This window comes from Urocitellus parryii, chromosome 2, assembly GCF_045843805.1.
Source record: "Urocitellus parryii isolate mUroPar1 chromosome 2, mUroPar1.hap1, whole genome shotgun sequence".
Taxonomy (NCBI): Eukaryota; Metazoa; Chordata; class Mammalia; order Rodentia; family Sciuridae; genus Urocitellus; species Urocitellus parryii.
This window is the reverse complement of record NC_135532.1, coordinates 64,141,575-64,163,643: the sequence shown is the minus strand read 5'-3', so window position 1 is coordinate 64,163,643 and position 22,069 is coordinate 64,141,575. Positions and strand designations below refer to the sequence as shown.

General features: G+C 33.0%; 1 protein-coding gene across 2 annotated transcripts in view; it reads left to right on the top strand.

The window, feature by feature from the left end:
* Dach1 (dachshund family transcription factor 1) overlaps positions 1-22,069 on the top strand; it is a 389,973-nt gene that overhangs the window by 146,451 nt on the left and 221,453 nt on the right. For both annotated transcript variants that reach the window (XM_077792816.1, XM_077792818.1), the window contains exon 2: positions 18,266-18,381. In XM_077792816.1, the coding sequence (XP_077648942.1) occupies positions 18,266-18,381 (116 nt within the window). The remainder of the gene's footprint in view (positions 1-18,265; positions 18,382-22,069) is intronic.

Sequence of the window (22,069 nt, the reverse complement as noted above, 5' to 3'; positions counted from 1 at the left end):
AAACTCTAGTCCAATGCATACAATAATTTACCCTGACAATAATCACTGGGTTCCCTTGGATATCTGATAGTTTTAGATCCTTCCTTAAGCCCTACTCAGCATTATCTTTAGACACAAGGGATTCTTCTTATGTGTGTTTTAGATTCAGCATTGCTGCCATAAAATATGAATGCAAATTAATTGTCATTTAATCAAAGTTCATTGGAGAAATTGCTGATTTGAGAAGTGAAGGAGCACACTTACAGTAAATAGATTTTAATTTTTATTGAAACATTTATCCTTCCTTATTAAAAAGAGATTGTCATCATTAAGTAGGTAGAAAGTTAGTTTTCTCACTTTAACTTGAACTCAGTAAAAGTTTCACATTGTAATAACTTCAAGTTAGGGCTGCATGTCAGTAATGTAGTGCAATTCTTAGTCAATGTTTATTAATACATCCAAGTCTTAACATGTATGCTTCAAGGAATCTGTATCATCATTCCAAATCCAACATCCCCTCCATTTCCCCTAAAGATGAATTAACAGAGAGGAACAGACTAGCCCAGATGAGGAATCTGCTCCTACTCTTCTGTGATTCCTTACTTTACCCACAGGACTGGAAAGCTTCTATTTTTTTTTTTTTCCCCTCCAAAAGCCATTTGTTTACTTCTGATGCCTTATATCTGCAATTGATCTCTGGCCTATTTATGCTCATGCATTTTAAATAGTTGCAACAAATATTTATGATATTTATGATGCATCTGGCATAGTCAGCTCTATCTGCAACAATGAACAACACCCCAAATCTCACTAGCTTATGACAGCAGACATTTATTTCTAGCTTGTGTAACTCATGTTACTACTTGTGCTGATCAGTAACAACTCTGCAAAGCTCTATTGTTGTCTGTTAACCTAAGTGTTCTCATGGAGGAGAGCAGGAGCTCAGGAAGGGACAGCGCTAAGGTTCTACATGTCAGATTCTGCTCAGCCATGTCATATGACACCTCTGTTCACATGCCATTGGCCATAGCGAATCCCATAGCAAGCCCCAAATCAAGGGAAGGAAAACCTTCTATGATGAAGAAACATGTATTTCTCAAGGTACCCACAATAAAGGATGGCAAGGGCAGGGAGGAAAGAGCCAAGTGTGAATATTTAGTAGCCTGTGTTAGTCAACGAGAATTTATTAAATGCTTGTTATCCTTTGACTCTGCTAGGGTATTGTAAGTAAGAAAATTAAGTTCTTATTTAGAAGTGAATTTTTGAAGGAGAGAACATTTTACAAGTGATGCAACTCTGACCAACTACATTGTAAAATATAGATTGAGATGGCAATAAATATGTTAGAATATAGGTTGTTAAACAGATATTTGAAAATTCAGTCATATATATTCCTAATTAGTTTCTGAGTAAGAGTGGCAAGGCTCTTTAATATGATTCTCATATAACCTCTTGAAATGTTATGGTCTAATAATTTTTTCTCTTGTGCAAAATTCTTGTGAATTGATTAAATTGACTTTAGAAGGGGGTCTATTTTTTTTTCTCACTAATTTTAAAGAAGTAATTTATGGTTTAATCCTTTAAAATAAAATTAAGTCTCCATTTGGCGGCATCATTTATGCTGTTGTCAGCACCACCTTTTCCTGAGATAATTATTATCATGTGTTTCAGGAAAGATGTTAGGGTGTATTTCAATGCTTTTATTTTTTTAATCAGCATCATTCCTTGTCTCAATAAATCTCTATGATTATACAAGTTCAATGCTACCTTTTGCGTGACAATATTTTCTGTTTCAATGTAGAGCAAAAATAAATTTAAAGTAATTGCTTTCAGAAGTTTATTGTTTTATCGGACTGTTGTAAGTAAATAGGATGCAAAGCACTTGTTAATGTTTGCTTGCTAAGCTTACTGAAGGTAGATGCTTATATAAGCCCAGAATTACTGTCTTTCTTCCTCTGTTTCATAGTACTTGAAGCTAATCAAGAAACTAATTCATTGGTGGCAAACTTTAGAAAATCATTTCATAAAAAATGTAGATTTAAGCATGCTGTATGATTTTCATTTTAATTTACCATCAAAATGGTGAAGTTTATATGAAAATGACCGTGTAATTTAGAGTCCTTTTAAAATGGGAAATTTTATATTTTCCCAAATTCTTTAGATTTGAGTAATTTAAGTTTAACATATGCCTTGATTGATTTTTTGTTGTTGTTGTTGTTGTTGATCTTAGGGATTAAAATTGGGGGAACTATACCACTGAGCTATATCTCCAGCCCATTTTTTATTTCTGTGAGGAGACATGCTCTCATCAAGTTGCCCAGGCTGGCATCAAACTCTCAATCCTCTTTTTTCAGCCTCCGAGTTCCTGGGATTGAGACACGATTCCCAGCTGCCTTGCGTAATTTTCAAAAAGACAGTATTATAACATGGAATAGGATGAGAAGAACATGCTATGGCTTTATGTTAAAAATATTTTGAGGATGTAGCTCAGTGGTTACGTGCAGATTGCACATGGCCCTGGGTTTGCTTCCCCAGTACCAAAAGATCCCTGAAAACTCAAAACAATTCAAAAACATTCTTTTGATAACAAAGAAAAAGAAGGAAACTTACAGCATCACACACAGATACATCTGCACACATAACATATTTTTGTAATTTGGGTTGGGTTAGTCATATCACTTTTGATATCTCTTCTTTGGCAGTGTAGTCTTATACATAGGGCAAATACACACATTCAAGGGGTCTCTTCAAATATTTCTTCAGACCTGAGGAAGTTTTGTGTGAAGGATGCAAATGAGAAAATTTTCTTGCACTAAGTAAAAATACCTTCTTTTGTGGGGACAGGGTCGGGTACTGGGGATTGAACCCAGGGGTGCTTAACCACTGAGCCACATACCCAGCCCTTTATAAAATATTTATATGTATGTATTTATATTTTATTGGAGACAGGATCATTCTGATTGTTAAGTGCCTTGCCAAGTTGCTGAGAATAGCTTGGAACCTGCCTCAGCCTCCTGAGCTACTGAGATTAAAGGCATATACCACCTTGCCCTGCTAAAAATACCTTTTAACTAGGATTCCGCTATTGTCTTTTTTCATTCTGTTCAGATGGCATATTTACATAACAGTAAGTTTTTTTCTGAAGAAACTGCTTATCACAAATTACCCATTTGAGGTAGTATAAATCTTATCAATGAACCCACTAAAAGAGTATGGAGCTCCTGTGCCAAAGATCATCACTTATAAAGAGAGATGCTACTGTTTGTCACTCAAACAAGAAGTTCTTTAGAATTAATGAAATTCACTGTTAAAGCCTAAAAAAAAAACAAGCTTTGTATTTGGGAAAATGAAGGGCTAGTTTTCAGAGAAATCAGGCTAAATGCTAACAAAAATGAAAGACAATTCACAAATCGTCTGACTGCTTCAAGGTGTTAAGATGAGAATTTCTATGAAGTTAACAGTCCTTGTGTCTACATTCTACTTCTTCTCATTATTATTATCAGCTTTCAGTTTTGAACATAGTATTTTGTGGCAAAATTTTTCTTTGCAATTCTAGCCCTCCTTGATATTTAGGAAGTTGAACTGTCCCTAAGTTTCCCAATTTGTAAAGGGAAATAACCAAGTAATACGTTCTAATCAGTGTAATCTAGATGTTGCACTGATAATATTCAGGAAGTTTAGAATCTATTTCAGATTATTTATCATTTTTCAGGCATAGTTTGCTGAATATTCTCTTGTGCATATGCAATTTACTTTGGTTTAACATTTTTAGAGCATTAAATGTTGATTTTTCTTGTTCAACAAATAATTTTTGCTTAGCACTCAACTGCCTCTGAATGCTTCTCTAATTTACAACACACACACAAACTTGTTCATTGGCAAATATTAGAAAATTGAAGGAAAAAAAAACTAATAAAGAATAAATTGAAGGTAACATGTCTTTCAATCTAATGAAGGAAAATTACTGATGCTTATATAAAATGTTATTTTACTGTGATCTCACCTGATATAACACATAAACATGTTATGCTTTTGTATCCTTTTAATCTAACATTATAAAATATGTAATTTTAATGCTCTACTTGAATTTTAGTCATACAATACATCATCATTTATTCAATCTAATTATATGAGCCTTTAGAATTTTATTTTTGCATATTCTCTCTCTTATTATTTCCTCAGGATGAACTGATAAATTTTCAGTATAATAGTATTGATTTAATGAGTATTTACATTATAAATTTTTATTTATAGCATTAAATAGTTCTTTAGATGTATTATGTGGGTATATATTTGTAGTATCAGTTTTACTAATTTGATGGACATAATGTATTTTGTACTTAATTTGACTTTTAATTCCTTATTTATTAATGAGGTTGTAAATCTTTTAATATATTTACTAATTAATTACATATTTGTATGATTTTCCTATTTATATTAATTTGCCATTTAATATTTGATTCTTCATTGTTTATTTATTAAGTGTAGTAATCCTCTGACTTTGACATGTACCTTTTCCTATTTTGTCACTTTTTTCAACATTAGTATTCCTCAAAATGCTTTTAATTTATAAATATATAATTTTATTAATCATTGTCTTAATAGGATTATCTTAACTGGCATTAATATTATGATTATAAAGCTCCTTCTTAAGGATAATTTTCATTTAATTTTTTCTTTCATAATAATGAACACTTCATTGTGGAAGTGTGCATAAAATTTTCAAGTACATGTGCCTACATTTTTAAATCAAGTTAAAAAATATACCTGTTTGAACATGAAATACCATGGTTGATAATTTCAAGTTCCACAGGTTCTCATCAGCTAAAAATTTGTAGATTATTCTCTTCACAGCCATTTTTAAGAGCCAAGACATGAAAACTCAGTTAGAGGTAAAGATAATGCAAAGAAGGCAATAACTTAGCAGGTTTCCACTGAACCATAATTATCAAATTGGCACCACACAAAACATACTAACATGTCAAAATCCCACCCTTTCAGATACTGATATTACTAAACTGATGTAGATTCAGATAGCCAAGCATCAGCAATGAGCATCCATTTGTTACTTCCACTATTCATTAACTTTTTACATTTAATACATGATTATTAATTTCCTTCTTTGTGCCAGACATTGTTACATATGCTGTAGATATGCCAGTGACCAAAACATTTAAAATCCCTGCCCTCTTGGAACCTGCAAGGACAGATAATTATCAAAAAACAAGTAAATACACAGTACCTTGAAAAATGCTTAGGATAAAAATGCAGTAGTTTGGGAAAGGGGAGCTATTAAGACCCAGTTCCATTTGGTTCTGGAAGATGAGTCATGGGAACTTCTTACTGAAGAGCATTCTAGGAAGTAGCAACAGCAAGTCCAAAGAGGTGGAGATGACCTGTTTTATATCTCAGAATAGAAAATGTATTCAGTTGTGCAATATAAATAGTCTTAAAAATGAATTCCAAAAACCTTCTATATGTGGCTATTTACTTCTGATGAAAAATTTTTAAAGGCTGATTCATGATGGACTTTTGCTCAGTAGACCTGGTTCATATCCGTTCTGCAATGGCAGTCTGTGACCTATTATTCTCTTACTGGGAACCATTCCATTCATCTGTAAAATGGGCACAATGATAACAACTCTGTTCTAGCATTATTGTGAAGATTGAATTATATTAAGCATGCCAGGGTGTTTATAATATTTGCATAGTAAATTGAGTCATTAGATCTCATGATTTTATCTCCATTTTGATGATAATAGCTGAATTAAATTTCATGCTAACCTCATGAAAACCTGCAAAATTGTAAGACATTGTTCTTCACATACTCTCACTTCATAAAGTTATCATAAATCATACATTGCTCTTGTCTGAAGGCCCCATTTTCAATATTCAATATTTGCCTTGCCTTTTTTATTATGATCTTCTGTTGCCAAGCTCACCTCTGTTTGTGAAAGATGGTCATCACTACTGAACTGAGATTTTCTGCCCTCTGTCCTAAAGAGTTCAAAGGGCTTCACAAGAAACAAAGTCATTACCTCAAAGGCCTTGCAGTATATCTGGGACTATAATATACAGAAGCAGCGTACTGAATTTATAAAAGTAGTTTCAATAACTTTGTGCAAATGAAGCATTTCTGGAGGCCCTAACCAACTATTTGGATACGCCACACTTTCTGCACCGAAGCCTTTGACTGTGACAGTTGAAGACCTTGAATGCTTTTTTATCACTTTTCCTCCATTAGTTGCAGTCATACTTTTGATTCATGACCCATCACAAATGTCTTTTCCTTCTTAATGTTTTTGACAAGTTTCCTCTTTTTCTTTCTTTAAATCACTGACATCACCATATATTAATGACATAACCATGTATTCTAATAAGAAGCCCTATTCTGGGGAGATGGTTGCATTTTGTTGTCTCTGTCACAGTATCTAGGATCTGCCTTTGCACCCAGTGGCTATCTCACATTTCTGTGTATGTGAATAATGTTGGGAAGAGAGAACATATTTGTGGTAGATCATCCTTTGAGGGTAGTTTGCTGGACTGAGTCTGAAGCAGATTTTTAAATATTAGATAATCTACTAAAAAGCAGTCAAATACACAAATTAACTGCAATGTAGTATTCTATATACTTGTGTAAGAAATCAAAACATGACAGCTATTATTTACTCTAGGATTTTCTCTATCATCATGTTGGGCACAAGGTTTCATCAAGAAATCATTTTTCTATTTGATATAATGAGTAAGAAAATCTATACTTTGATTTACATTTACACTCTAGTTCAATGTATATTTTCTGTAGTTTCTGCATTTTTAAAATGGAAACAATAATATTTCTATCTTACAACTTTCTGGAAAGTAAATGAAATAATATACATAAAGTGCTGTAAAGAATTCCTGGTGTCTATAAATACATCTCCATATAAACCATCATGCTGTAGACAATTTAAACACTATTAGATCCAAAGAAAGAACTAAAGAAAGATCACAGGAATTAGTATAATGATGGTATTTTAAAAATAGCCTCTGCCTACTATTCCAGGAAAGAGAAAAAAATCCCATCTTAAAGCAATGTCTGTTCCAGCTCAAAAAGACAATTGCCAGTGTCTTCTCCAACTCTGTGGTCCAAAAGTTTATATCATAATTTCTTATAATATCTAGCATTATTATTAAAAGACCATTCATTAAAGAAAACAATTTCATAAAGCCTTAAGTAGGATTCAATTAATGTAAATTATATTAATAGCAATGTTTGCTGCTTCTGTAACATAACATCCATGTCACATAATGAATTAACCACATTATGAAATCTCTGCAGGCTGGAAACAGCATACCTTTGTCTGTCTTAATAGCATCCTTTCATCAGTTCATAGGCCCAGAATCCTCATGGGAGAATCAAAAAGTTGTCAGGAGGTCCCAGAATTCTGGGGTTGGTATCTGAATCTCCCTGTTTCAAAACTACAGTTTTTGACAGCTCTCCATGCATTACACAGTGGAGGGTAGTGGAGGTTGTATTATTTTTTAATAATTGGTTTCTCAAACAAATGACTTATGTACATTTCCTCCAGAGGCAGCATACAAATAACTTGTCAGTGGAGGGTGAAAGCATGCATTTGAGGTTGAGTCTGCCATCTTGTCTCTGCATTCATAAACAGGAGACAAGAGTTTTGATTTAATGGGTTCTGTTTTTCACCCTCATTTGAAACTACATCTCTAAGGACTAGTAGTCTAATACAAGCATAACTATGGTTTCTGCTTTTTTGATTTTTATGTGAGGATGTTTGTGTCAAACTGGTATGTGTGTAAGTGTGTGTAAACTTATTTTATCTAAGTTTATGATTGATTTAGTACAGAAAGACTGAGACACACTTTTTTCCCTCTCATTGTTGGGTTGCTCTGATTTCTTTATAAAATATTTTCTCTGTGTATATAAATATATGGTAACAATCATGATTCAAATTGAGAATAAGTAAGTACAAAAAATAAAATTAAATTCAGTTGAATATATAATAAACTTTTTCCTTATTATGGATATGAACTCCTGTCAGAGTAAAATATCAAAAGGAGGATGGGTTAGTTACTGGTTAGATTCAAATTTCTTTTATAAAGTTGATTATGTAATACCAAATTGTGTTCTTTTTAAAGAAGACATCTGAAAAAAGATATATTTTATATATATCTATATACTATGGTGTTTGTCCCAAAATCAGTGCCTATTACATGTCTAATACATTTCTCAAGGTAGGAATTAAGGAGAGAGTTTGGAGTGAGAAGATGAAATCTACAAAACCATAGAAAAGGATATGTACTAGGCTGTGTGATGCTAACCATTCTTTGTAGGGAAGAATGAATCATGGCTTTGAGCAATCCAGAACTTCATTAGAGAAGTGTATGTGTTGGTGTGTGCAATGTGTGTAATGGGGATTTGCCTCTATGGGTTTTTCCTCCCTTAGCATCCCACTACCCCCTGCCCTTCTTCAGTAACTAACTACTGCATTTCATACCTCATCTTCCTTGAGGCACTCCCATGGGGTGTCCCCATAGCAGTTCTTTGGAACAATTACTGTTTACTTCTTTACTATCTAGTTTTCAAAATAGACTGTGTCCTAGTTGAAGTCAAGGAAAGTATCTTAATGATAATTCCCACACATATGTTGAGGTCAGGCACATGAACATGTTTAATTAATGTATGTTAAAAAAATTCACACACAAATATGCTACAGTAGTCTCCTTGCTCCATGCTCAGGGCTGGGACTCTGCAGGCAGATTGCATGGTTCATATCCTGGCTCTATTTTTTTTATAGGTGGAATACCAAATAATTTTATTTTATTTTCAATATCCACCAATGTCAGTGAAATAAGAATAACAATAGTACCTATCTCAAATGTTTTCCATGATTATTAATAGACTTTGATCACATGGAGAACTTAGTACAGTGCCTGGTAACAGACAATATAAGCACAATTATTTTATCTGCTATTTCAAAACAAAATGAAAACATTTGGAAAGAAGGTCTTCAAAGAGTTGGAAATGGCATTTGCTACAGAGGAGAATTTAATGTTATTTTGAGACTAAAGAAATATATGCATATTGGGGCCAAATTAAAGATGATCTGCAAAAACAGAATGATAGTCAACCATAGCCATTGCATATTTATGAAAAGGCTTTTGGCATATACCATTGAAATGAAAGACTAAATATGTGCTTTTGGTTCAGACAAAATATAGCCAGCAGTAATTGTTGAGAAGATGTAGTTATTTGAAATTCAAATTAAAACATTACAAGAAACAAAACTTTTTTCTTCGTGATCTTAGAGTCCATAGCTTATATGAATTAGTTTGCCTGTTTTACTTGGGATATATTTTATTATTAATTTTCATTTTGTAAAACATAGTTTTAGATTGCCTGTTTTAGTTGGGATATCTTTTATTATTAATTTTCATTTTGTAAAATATAGGAATTGTGAAAAAGAAGTCAATACAGTATTAACTTTTCCTAAATCTTTAAGAAAAACATTTACAGTTGTTTATAACTATTACAAGTCTTGTTCTTTCAAGGGTTCTATTAAATCTTTACACTGTAAAAAAAAAATCATGTGTTACATGTAGACTCATCTGTGATGTGGAAGATTCATGAGAAGAAAAGGGAATTGTAAGGTATTTAAAAATATTTTGCTCTTATGTTAGGTTTTTATGGCAGAGATCAAAATATCCAAAAAGCTTAGAGAGGTAAGGTTTATTTTGACTCATAGTTCAAGAGCTTTCAATTCCTGTTTGGCTGACTTCATTGGTCTGTGCCTGAGGTGAGGTAGAACCTCAGAAAGAAGGGGGAAGAGCGGGGGTGGACACTAGCAGGCTAGCAGGAGCCAGGAACAAGACATAAAATCCCCAAGGGCATGTCCCCCAATGACTACTTCCTCTAGCCATGCCCCACCTGCCTATAGTTATGACCTGTAATTCATTCACATTATTGATATATGAAATGGATTAAGCTACTAAGATTAGGTTATAGCTTCCATAATTTAATCATTTCACCTCTGAACATTCCTGCATTGTCTATCATGAGCTTTTCTGGGACCCCTTATATTCAAACCACAAGATTTGTCTAGACAAACATGTCCCTATGTGAAATTTGAAAACAGCTGCACTCTGGGAGCAATATTATATATATGGATATATAATATATGTCACAGGTATATAAAAATAAACAGTATTACATTTTTAATGTTTTCTTAATTAAAATTTTAAATTTCATTAAATTACTTTTAGTCTTAAAAATATAGATGAAATACATTTTTACAGATAAATAATTTGATATACTTTTAAAAGGATCATTTACCATTGACACAAATTGAGACAAGAAACTATCAAGACCTCCTATTTGATAAAGATTAAGTTCAAAACAATATTCACTAAAGTTAAGGCTCCTTAAATTAAGATTAATGTATCAATTCTAATATTAACATAACTAATATATTTAATGGATTTAAAAGAAACTACTTGGCCTTCCTGAATGGATTTTAAAAAGGGAGGGGCAGATTTATAAGCTTAAAGGGTTAGATTATCCTAAGTATGTAATCTATGAGAAAGGTACACTAGTGTTTTTGGCTGTCACTAATTGTTACCACAACATACAATGCTTACGAATGGTTTAGTTATAGTACAATATGTTTTAATCCTTATATGGGGTAATACTTTATTCAATGTTCAGTAGCTTTAACTGAACTGGAAACTTCTGGTATTTTGTCTTTGGTTTTGGAAACTGATTTTTGTACTAAGTAATTTTCCTCTACTACTTCACGTCTACACGGTGTGAGTTTTGAGGTCACAGAAAATGACAATTCTTTCTCAGGAGAGTTGCTAATTTCAACTATTTTTGTTGTTGCTAGTTACAATGTCAGTTTATCGATGTTAGCATTGTATTTTTGAGTATCAACGCTTGGTGTTTTTTCTACTTGAGAATCAAAATATTCCAGGTCAAATGACTCCCTCCTTTAGAATCTTTTCCTTTGACCTAGTTATTTCTAAAATTGCCCAGGATTCAACTTACACCACAAAATTTGCTCAACTGTGTATGCAATGATATTAACAGGTAACTGTAACTAAAATTCTCAGGAATCCTTGCTGAGGGAATATAGGGTAAAAATCCATATTTTGGCATCCAGTAGAATATGTAAATTGTATTTTTTTGTTTCCTGGACAATAATTCTCAAATGACAATTCTCATGTGCCCTGTGACATACAGAAAATGGTTCCATAATATTTAGGGATCAGGGATAGGCATAATTGGAATATATATTATAGTATACATTTAAAGCATCAGTCTCTAAATAAGCACACTCACTGGAAATAACAGGTTTGATGGTGAATTCAGTTTAGTAAATATTTGCTTTACCACATTCCTGTAGATTTGTTATACATATCAACAAAGTGCAAGCTCTGAGAACTTGCCTCACAAAACAAAATACTAAAACATTGGGAATTTGTCAAGTTCTTCCTGAAAACATGCTTATAATTACCAGGTTTGAGTGGGCAATTCACAAATTAATTTAAACACAAGAAAATTTTTATTAAAATATATTTTCCCTCAGGACAATTTTATTTTTTATATCTGTGTAAGTATTTGTCCAGTTCATGAATTGAATTACCTGCCATCTAAATAGTTGAGAGGGTTCTGTGATTTGTACTCAAGAGCCATGAGCTGAAGGTGCCCTCCATGTGTTGTTCCCTGGGGATATTTAAGTTTCTGCCTCCATGAAACACTGTATTGTGGTCACTGTAGCAAGTCACCTCTTAGATGAGTTAGTTCATAGTTTATTTGTACTGAGAAGTAGGCATGGAGAGATTCACACTCACACCCTCCGAGATAGAGATCACAAAAGGACCAAATGTGTGGAGTGAGATTGAGAAAGTGCTCACCTTTGTTATCATTTCAAAATAGTATCCATTCCAAACTTTAACCATCTCTGAGAAAAACCAACAACAAAACCCCTAAAACAAACCAAAGAAAACTTCAATGCAAAGGGAAAAAAAATGCTAATCACAAAACAACTAGAGTGTGCCTTTCAGAAAACTCAAATTAAAAAAAAAAAATCTACTAACCAGTTAACGAAGTCTAGGGGACAACCATGCATTTATAAACCAAAGATTATAAATCAACTGCTTCTTTCATGAAATACAGGTACACACACATTAATCTTAGAAAGTCCTTTGCAAAGTTGATGGATCTGTTTCCTAAGGTTGATTTAATCTGGAAGATATCAATGATTATCTGTACTTTTAATCTTTTAGACAGATTTTATAATTCTTTCAAGGATAATCATTTTCCATATAATATCTTTTTTCAGAAGATATTTTAGAACTCAAATGAGTTAAAAAGAATAGAGAACAAATTATCTGAGTTTAACTATGTAGGTACTGATGAAATATATCCAGGATCACAGTTTGTCCACAGTGAATTCCCTGAAAAATATAATTGGAGTATTGAAGCTTTACTTTTATGTTTGTTTTTAAAAAATTTAAACATATGCTTCTGACAGAGAAATTGAAACATTCAGATATAGAAAAAAACATAATTCTTCATCCAGAGATCATCACTCTTAATATTTTAGTATGTTTCACTCTTTTTTCTCTATGTATTTATTACTTGCTTTATTTGATTTTTTTCTCTCTCTCTTGCACTATAATTTGTCTATAGATTCAGGTTTGTAACTTGCTTTTTCACTTTACTTAGAATATAAATATTTCCCCATATTATCATAAACCCATAATCATCAGTCTTTCTGTGTGACCTGTAACATCCAAGTGGATATGCAAATCACTTAGCAGATTATAACTTTCCAATACAAAACAAATTATTTATAGAAATATGAACATATTTAATATAAACACACATATGTAAAAAGTTCTCATTTATCTTGGTTCTATAGAACCAATTTACAAGAAAAAAGCGTAGAATATGACAGAAATAGAGTTTTTCTGGGATGAACAGATTTGAGAGGGCAAATGAACTCTTGTAGATTAGCTCACCAAGGTACTTTCATTTCTAAGTACTTATTTTTGTTCCAGGAATCACCCAGTGCTCATTTGCTCCCATGAATTTTCTGTGATACCCCATATGCCATTTCATTTTATCTTCTACCACACACACACACACACACACAAAAAAAAAAAAAAAAAAAAAAAGGCTGTGTCTTTATTTCTTACAGTCCTCATGTCTGGCCCAGAGCTTGTGTATAGTAGCTCTTTTCTCTTGGATAAGTGAATGAATGAAGGATTGAATGGAGACAGGTGGGATTTGAATCAAAAAATTCTACTGATAAACTACTTCCACATTTCCTAATTTATAGTCATCACAGTCTCTTTCTGGATTTTACTTGTTTCTTTGCTTCTTTTATCAGGGAAAAAGTTGAACTTAATTTCTCAAAAACTACTAAAGAGATTAGTAGGAGGTGATGTCTATGCAGAAGCTTGAGGATTAAAAAAAAATCTGAAAGTACCCTCCCTTCAACAGTTAAAATGCCTTTCATTCCTTCAATGGGTTTAGCTTTTTATTAATTCACATCACTTTTGTTTTCTTTTTTTTTAAGTTGGATTTTTTACTTCACTTTGAATAAACATAATAAACGGACTAGAAAGTGTTGGCTAACCTTACACAGTCATGGGAGAGAGACAGAGAGATAAAAATTAGTATGAGATTGATTTAGTGGTGTAAACTAAGGAAAGAAGACCACCTAGAGGCATCTGTCTGAAAAAGAAACCTTTTTTTTGTTGTTGTTCAGGACTGCAGGAGAGGGTGTGCTTGGGTGAGTCTCTGAGTGCTTTGGATATGAAGTATGGATTTGGGCATTCTTAAACTTGTAATGCATTTGGTTGAAAATACTAAAGGAAGAACTGTGGCTACTGTGGGAAGAAGGCTGACAAGGACAAACCTCTGAAGTTGTGATTTTATTCAAGCTACTGAGGGTAATGATTTAAGTGAGATCTTCTGTTTGACTAGAACTGGGACTGGTCCTCTGGGACAGAAGTGGGTCACTATAGTGTGGCTGCTCTTGAGACAATTGATCATTCTGAATACTTTTGCAAATTATTTCACTTCCTCTTTCCGGTTAGTATTTTAGCTTTTCTTTCTAAGAATTACTGATTTCCAACAAAACATACTAGTTTTCCCCCAAAGCCCTTATTTAGTTAGATATTCAGAAAAGGTGAGTAACTTGACTAAGGGTAATAAACCGATAGAGCCAGTATTATAGTTAGATCTGAACAGACAATAAAATATGTGCTTCTGAGCACAGTACTATAGATGGATGGATGGATGGATGGATAGATAGATAGGAAGATAAATAGATTGATTCTCTTGGAAAAATCCCTAAAACTCTATTGAAAGGAATTTGAATATTCAAGTGTTTTATTTTATTTTATTTTATTTTATTAAATATTTTCTATTTTAGTTGTAGATAGACACAACACCTTTATTTTATTTTTAGGTGGAGTTGAGGACCAAACCCAGTTTCCCATGCATGCTAGGCAAGCATTCTACCACTGAGGCACAGCCCTAACCCTCAAGTATTTTACAATTAAGTTATCTTCCTTAGAGTCTTGTGGGAAGTAGTGGTCCTCTAGAAGTTAGCAAAATTGTAATATCGAAAGAATACCAAGTTTGTTAATCAGGGGACCTAATGGTAGGTCATGAAGGAATGACAACAGGAATGAGGTCTTATCAATAAATAAATTTTTCTGCTTCCCCTCAACTGAGAAGTTTTGTATAACTCTCAGGGAAGTTCCCAATGGTCTTATGCTTTAGACAAAAGGGTAAGTGGTTTGACTTGTCTTCCCAAGTCTTTTCTTTTGGCCCCTTCTGTTCTTCATGTCCTATTGCACTACTGCACTCTCACCTAATTGTAAAGTAATCCCCAGTTGGGTGTCTGTTGATGGCTTTAGGGTGTTACCACCACCAAGGGTATTTGCATTTTAATGGAAGGTTTTAAAAGAACTTCAAGCTTTGAGTCTGAAAGCAATAAATCTCTATTGGTGGAATTTGAGGCAATGTGATAGATTGGGCAGCAGAAATCTGTGGTGAAAGGAGCCCACTGGGTCTGTTCTAATCACAGCATGAGTTAAAGTGTTCCTACTTAGGAGCCTGACTTCTCCTTCCAGAGTGAAAGCTGTGAGGACAACTCCTGTGGCCAGAATAATAAAGCACTCCTGCAAGGTTTCATTTTCTTTAAAACAAGCTAAAGGACTAAAAATTTAAATCTTTTAACTTCCTCTGCATTTTCTACCTGCTCTATGGCATCTTGATAGAGGTCTCCCATTCCTCTCCCTTTTCTCTGGACTTGAGATGTATATTTAGCATTTGTTTAGACTTGGAATTTCAAACTTTGTGCATTACTTTTTATATCCTGGAAGTTTTTTGATCACTGGAATTGATAAGGTGAGATGCTTAAGGAATTTGGGGAGAAATGGCTTCATAAATAGGTTAAAATTTATTTAAACAAATATAATGGGCTAGGTGTCATTCTTAGTTTTAAGGACACAAAGGCCTCATTTTATGCAGTCTGCCATATAATCTTGGTAGCAAAACAGATAAATATGTTACTTGCAAGCAGTGCAGAAAGAATTATGTGTTGCTCACCATAAGCTGTGAACTATCACAATGTCTTAAAAGAATACCCAAACTTGATATTGTTAGTAAGAAGAATGATTAAGGTTAAGCTAAGTAAGATGAAGATGAGGATGGGTTGGTGTAGAAATGTTGACAAAGGAAGCAACAATTAATGAAGATTGAGTAATAGAGGACCAAAGCAACTCAAGAAACTCTTAAGAAATGTAAATGTGGTAGGGCCAAATATAAGCCATAAATATAGGAATAGAAGGACAGACCTGGAAAAGTAGGCAAGGGCCAAGTAGTAGGGGCCTGGTTCCACACTGAGAGTATGAATCCAATAAGGAACAATTGATATCTTTAATCTAATGTAAAACATAGTCAAATCTACATTTTAGAAAAATCCTCTGAAATCAGTATGGAGAGTTGTCTTGACTCTATGCTGTACAGTGGGACAAAGTTGGAAGTGGGTCTTGGAAGAGTTTAATAGATTTGGAAACCTTTAATAGTAGCTCAACTAATAAATGAGTGGTTGATCTGGAAGACAAGAGTGGGGGCAAAGGAAAGAGAACAGATTTAAAACAATGTCTTCATAGAGATGATATTTGAGTGAGTAAGAGAAGGAAAAGACAGAGCTGAGTCCTGGATTTTTGGTTTAGTCAATTAGGTACCATTTTGCTGAACCAGGGAAAGTGGAATAGATTTTAATGGGGCACATGCTGAGTTCAGATTTGGACAAGCTGAGTCTTAGATTATTATAGAACATCGAAGCAGGGATGTTTACTAGATAGGCATCAATCTGTCTGAATCCCAGGAGGAAGATCTGGGCTGTAGATGTATATTTAGCCATTAGTCTTTAGCATCTAAGTGATGACAATAGAAGAGATCAGAGAGAATGGAGACTATTAGAGGGATGTTGATTGATCCTAGGCAAATAACAAGAGTTAAAAGCCAACCAAGGATGAGGAGTAATAATGAAGAATAAGAAGACTTAGCTAGGGAGATACTTCAGAACAAAAAGCCGGAAAGTATCCCTATTGCTTAACAAAACAGACAAGCTTGCAAACAATCTCCCTGCTGTTTTCCCAAATCCCTCCAGGATCTGACCCCTGCAATAAGTTTAACAGTCTCAGTCGTTTTGTTACCTGACACGTTTCAGTTCATTTGAAACAACCTTATCCAATTCTACATTTCTATTATTTTTATTCTTTTCAGTATACTATCCTTTTCGCCCATTCTTTTCTTCTCCACATCTAAGTCATACTTAGGAATTTTCTTCTAATGCTTCCACTGCCATCTTTCTTCCCTGAACATAGATATCAACCTATGTTCCAATGAAGAGGTGGGTCGAAACTTCCTTATGAGACTTAGCCTATTACAATTTGCATTGTAGTTATTTCTGCACTTGGCAAGAGTATAAGCTCCTGAAGACTAACAACTCATTCCCTCAAATTATCCTCCATAGTGTAACTGCTTTAAAAACAACAGGTATTTATTTAGTGATTGTTTGTTTAATGACCACATATACTACATAATAAAATAAGAGAAAGGATCTTTGAAACTTCTGATGAGTCAAGGGGACTCAGCTGGGGCAAACACAGAAATACTTATGAAAGATATATCTAGGTGTATACCGGCCAAATAAATTATGGAAGAACATTTCATAAAAATGCATTCATTATACAGAAGCAAAAAGGTAGAAATATAGTGATAAGAATGTTTGTTCAAAATTTGCTAATTTATATCCTTGATGTTATTTATATATAAGATCAGCTAAGATTTGTCTCCTTTTCAACCTCTGATTTGATAATTTTAAAAATGGGCATGTGAAAGACAACTACTGCTAAAACATAAGCACAACGTTTTTATTTATCTAAAAACAGAAGTAAAATGCTCCATTGACAATTTCTCAATGATGTCCTACAAATAACTCCAAGCTTTTCCAATATATTTTAGTATATTAAAAATAAGGTAACTTAGTGGGGTTGTTCACTTAAATAAAATAAGGGTTAAATGATAACTTGACTTATCTTTTAAATGACAAAAAATAAAGAAATTGCAAGACCTTTTCACACATTAGATATGTATTGTCATTTATCATCTAGATATCAGGCTAGCAGTGCGAAGTAATAAAACATATCATCGAAAAATGTGCTATAGGTCTGAATCACTCTTTCATTCCACCTCCCAGCTAACTGTAGTATTAAATCAAACAAGCAGAACATTTCCTTAGGCAGCCATTGCCTTTTAATTTCCTGAAGAACCTTAAAATATCATTCATTACAAGTACTACACATATTTGGTTTTTAAAAGTCTCATAAATCAATAGCAGGCTGACTGTAATAATTATTACAAGTTAGTGCATAATTTTCGTGCTGAAGGCTGCATGCAGAACTTTAGCATATGCAAACGAGGCAATTCAAACTGTGTATAGATATTAATATGAAGAAGCAGGTAACGAGGTGCAGGCTATGAATTATGCATCAGGAGTGGCTGATCTTCAATGAGGAAAATGAATTCAGCATGTAATCTAATTAGTGATGGAAGTCTATTACATCTAACTGCAAAAGCAACCGTCCTTGAAACAAATTTATTTACAGTCCATGTTACCACTTGAAACAACTTTGAAATGATGTGTAAGACAACAGCTTAATTGTAAAATTTTTTGTTTGTTTGTTTCAGTTCTAGACCTGGAAGGCCTCCTAAGAGGACTCAAAGTGTCACCTCCCCAGAGAATTCTCATATCATGCCACATTCTGTCCCTGGCCTCATGTCTCCTGGAATAATTCCACCAACAGGTAAGATTCCTACTTATTAATGCCAAACATATTAAAAATTAGCCAATTCCATAGATTGTATACATACTTGTTTTTACACTGCTACATTCATATATCGATTATATTTTTGTGCACACTACAATAACGTTACTGCTAGCAGTTTATTCAAAACTGCTTTATAATCAACTCCATTTCTTTCTTTAAAATAAAATGAAAGAAACTTAATTGAGCACACGGTTAGAAGTTGCTTTAATTAATCCTCCTACAAATATCAAAAACCAAATAATTGTTCCTATTTTCTTGTTAAGGAATAGAAGCGCAGAGAGCATCAGTGACTTTCTCAAGGTCAATGAACTGATAGCTTTCCATGGTTACTCACACCCAGGTCTCTCGATTCCATTCTATACTTAATTCTCATTCTGTAAGAACCCAGAAATGAGAGGCATACATTTTAACAGCAGACAATGACTATGTCTAATAGAAATATCTGCTATTTTTCTCAAATAAATTTCTCTTAGATTCATTTAAAGGAAGTTTATTTTTAGAATTTTGAAAATATATAAGTAAAAAATAGTTGACCACATAGAATCTATGCTATAAAAAACTTGAATAAGGTAGTGCAGCAAAAATTAATCATTTGATTTTCAACAAATGATTGTCAACAAATGAATGTGTTCATTAATTCTTTTGTTTACTTATATATTTGTCAATTGGCAGTTTTTCCTCAGGAAATCAGCCATATCCTAAGCAAATTAAAAGAATGATGATATTATTATATGACATAATATTTATATTAATTCTCAGAGTCATGGGAGTTTCATATGGAGAGAGACATATAAATGTCATGTAACACAATCTATATAATATAAATCTGGCAAGAAGAAAAGAAAGATTTCCTTTCGTCTCTGAGTTCTTCTATCAATATTTTCTTTTTCATTGTAACATTTGTCTTTTTTTCTGTGGCTTAATATAATCTTGGGTTATCTGATTTCAAATTCCATATTTGGGCCAATTTCCTTGAAGTCAATGACTATCTCTAATATATCTTTACTTTTGTTACAATATGTGAAGATTTCATTGACCTTTATGGATATTTATCAGACATTAGTTGAGTTTCAATGTATCTATTTCATACATTTTCATCAATGCACTAAAGGATTTTTAATAGCAAATAATTGAAATTTCCATAAAAATTTGACTTTTTGTGCTAATTTTGTGGATGAAAATTGAGATATAAAATAATGAAGTTAGTAGTTGGAAGCTTCCCAATTACAAGGCAGGTGCCACCATTTCCATTTAGTTAAGCATGTTTTTCAAGTAACTGAATTCTACTTATGAAATTCTGATTTCTAATTGGGATTTGAAATTTCTCATTTCTAATTTGGGATTTGGAAAAGGAACTGGAAGCAGATTATTTAGCGTTGACTGCTTATAGTTAATTAAATAATAAAATTTCCTCCTTTAAGAATTTAGATTTTTGGTTCCACATAGGAAAGTCTTTTGTACTAGTCAACTTTTCATATATTTTGTAGTTGAAAAACTCAAGTGTAAAAGGAGAAAGATCTGAGTTTGGGACATAATTAATTTTAAATGAACTATTTTTTGTTGTTTGGGATTTTTTCATGGCTGTTTTATGATTATTTTTCTGGATTTGGTAAACTACACTGATTCTCAAAAGTTACTTAATCACAGTTCTCTGAAGGGAAAAAAATATATTCTACACTACATTCATTTGAATAGGAAAGATCTCATTCCAAATTGTCTTCCCATATTTAATCTTTCATGGTGAAGACAATAAAAACTTTATTACTAAATCAATAGTGAAAAAAAGGATGCCATCAAAATCTAAATGTACCAATACCTCACACAATTAACACCATCCAGTATCTCTGAAGGAAGTAAAGTTTCTAAATAAAAGAAGTTCATATGCCCCCAAAAGAAAATACTAAATTAATTTTGAAAAATTTCTTCCTAAAATACGTTACACACTTTTTTGGCTGAACAAAGATGCTGAAGATAGTTTCAGCTTGACTCATCATTGATTCTTAATTTTAGAAGCAGCATCATTTTTTTAAAAAATTTCAGTTGCTGTGCTATTCTTCTGTGATAGGTTTTTGTATCTCTGTTCTTTCTAATGTGCTGTGAACCACCAAAACAGGATTTCTGTCAAGATTATCAAGCATTATATTGAAAAAGACCTTAAGCAGTCATATTCTAGAGAAGAAATGAGGAAATGGAGGCTCCTGAGGAGAGTCCCCTGAGTTGAAAAGGGGATCTTGGAGAGTTCAATGCTCTCTAGAGCCCAGTGAATGGCTTTGGGTTTGTGAGCTCACTTCTCCCTGACTCACTCACTTTCCTCTTTTAGAAAGTGGTCCAAAGGAGTGAGGTTGCCATAGTGTGAGTGTTGTACTCAAATGGTCTTATCATAATATATTCCATATAATTTCTCTTTTTACATAAAATCTTTCTAGATGAAGCAGTTTCAATTTTGGAAAATACGGAATAACGACTTCATATACTGGGAAACGTATTCACCATTTTATTAACTGGATATCTAATGGCCTTGTAATGTAGTTTGAATTTAGATTCTAGAGCCTAATGGAGATAAGAACATAGAAGGCATTATGTATTTTTGTATAGGTTATGATTGCTGCATGTGAGCCTTATCATCCATCCATGCCTCACACCTTTCTCCAAGGAACTACTTTTTGTATTGGGGGAGTGGTATTCAATATGAATATATAAGCTTTCATATTCCAGGACTTTGTATTTGCTACTTCTCTTTTAAAAATGATGTATTTTCTTTATTTCCCTGAGAAAGGCAAGTGTGTTATTGAAAAAGTGATAATTCTATATTTCTCTATTCTTGACATTGAGCAACCTGTTTGATAATGTATATACAAGTTTTTTACACTGAGTTTGAATTTTAAAAAATTGCTTCTAATTTGGGGATTTAGTTCAGCAGAGCATTTGCCTAGCAGGCATAAGGCCTTTGGCGGGGTGGGTGGGTAGGGAGAGGACATTTTTTTTTTTTAACAAGGAATTACAGTTATTTCTTATCTTTAGAAGATGTGGATTTGGGGGTTGAGGTTCCAGCTTAGTGGTATAGCTCTTGCCTAGCATGCATGAGGCCCTCTGTTCAATGTCTACCACCATAAATAAATAAAAGACATGTACTTTGCATTTCTAAAACTGGCAAAACAATTGAAGAGATATAATGTAAATATCAAGATTAAAAGGAAAGATACAAACAAAAATCCCCCCAGATTTCAAATCCCAAAATTTAAATTGTAGCCTACTTTATCAACATTGACTTGTATGTTTGTATTTCTCATGGTGGTAGCAATTTAAAAGAATAAAATGGTGTAAATTTACCTTTTAAGTTGCTTACTTCAGTCCAGTGAATTTCAACAAGTTCATAAATATCCATTTATTTATTCCTAGTCATGCCCATTTTTTTTTAATTTTCAAAAGTTGAGCATTGGAATTTGTCATAACTCCTGGAAGTGTTTGTTTTCTCAGGCAAAAAAGACTATCATTATATATTTGTTTTAAAAGTCATTTTCCTTTCTTAAAATTATATATTTAGATATTTATAATAAAGAAGGCAAAAAGCAAACAGAACAAAACAAAGAACTGTGAGATTACTTATGGAGTTTTTTTATTTTGTTTGCTCAAGTAGACCTCTATGTAACCTTAGAAGTGGTTG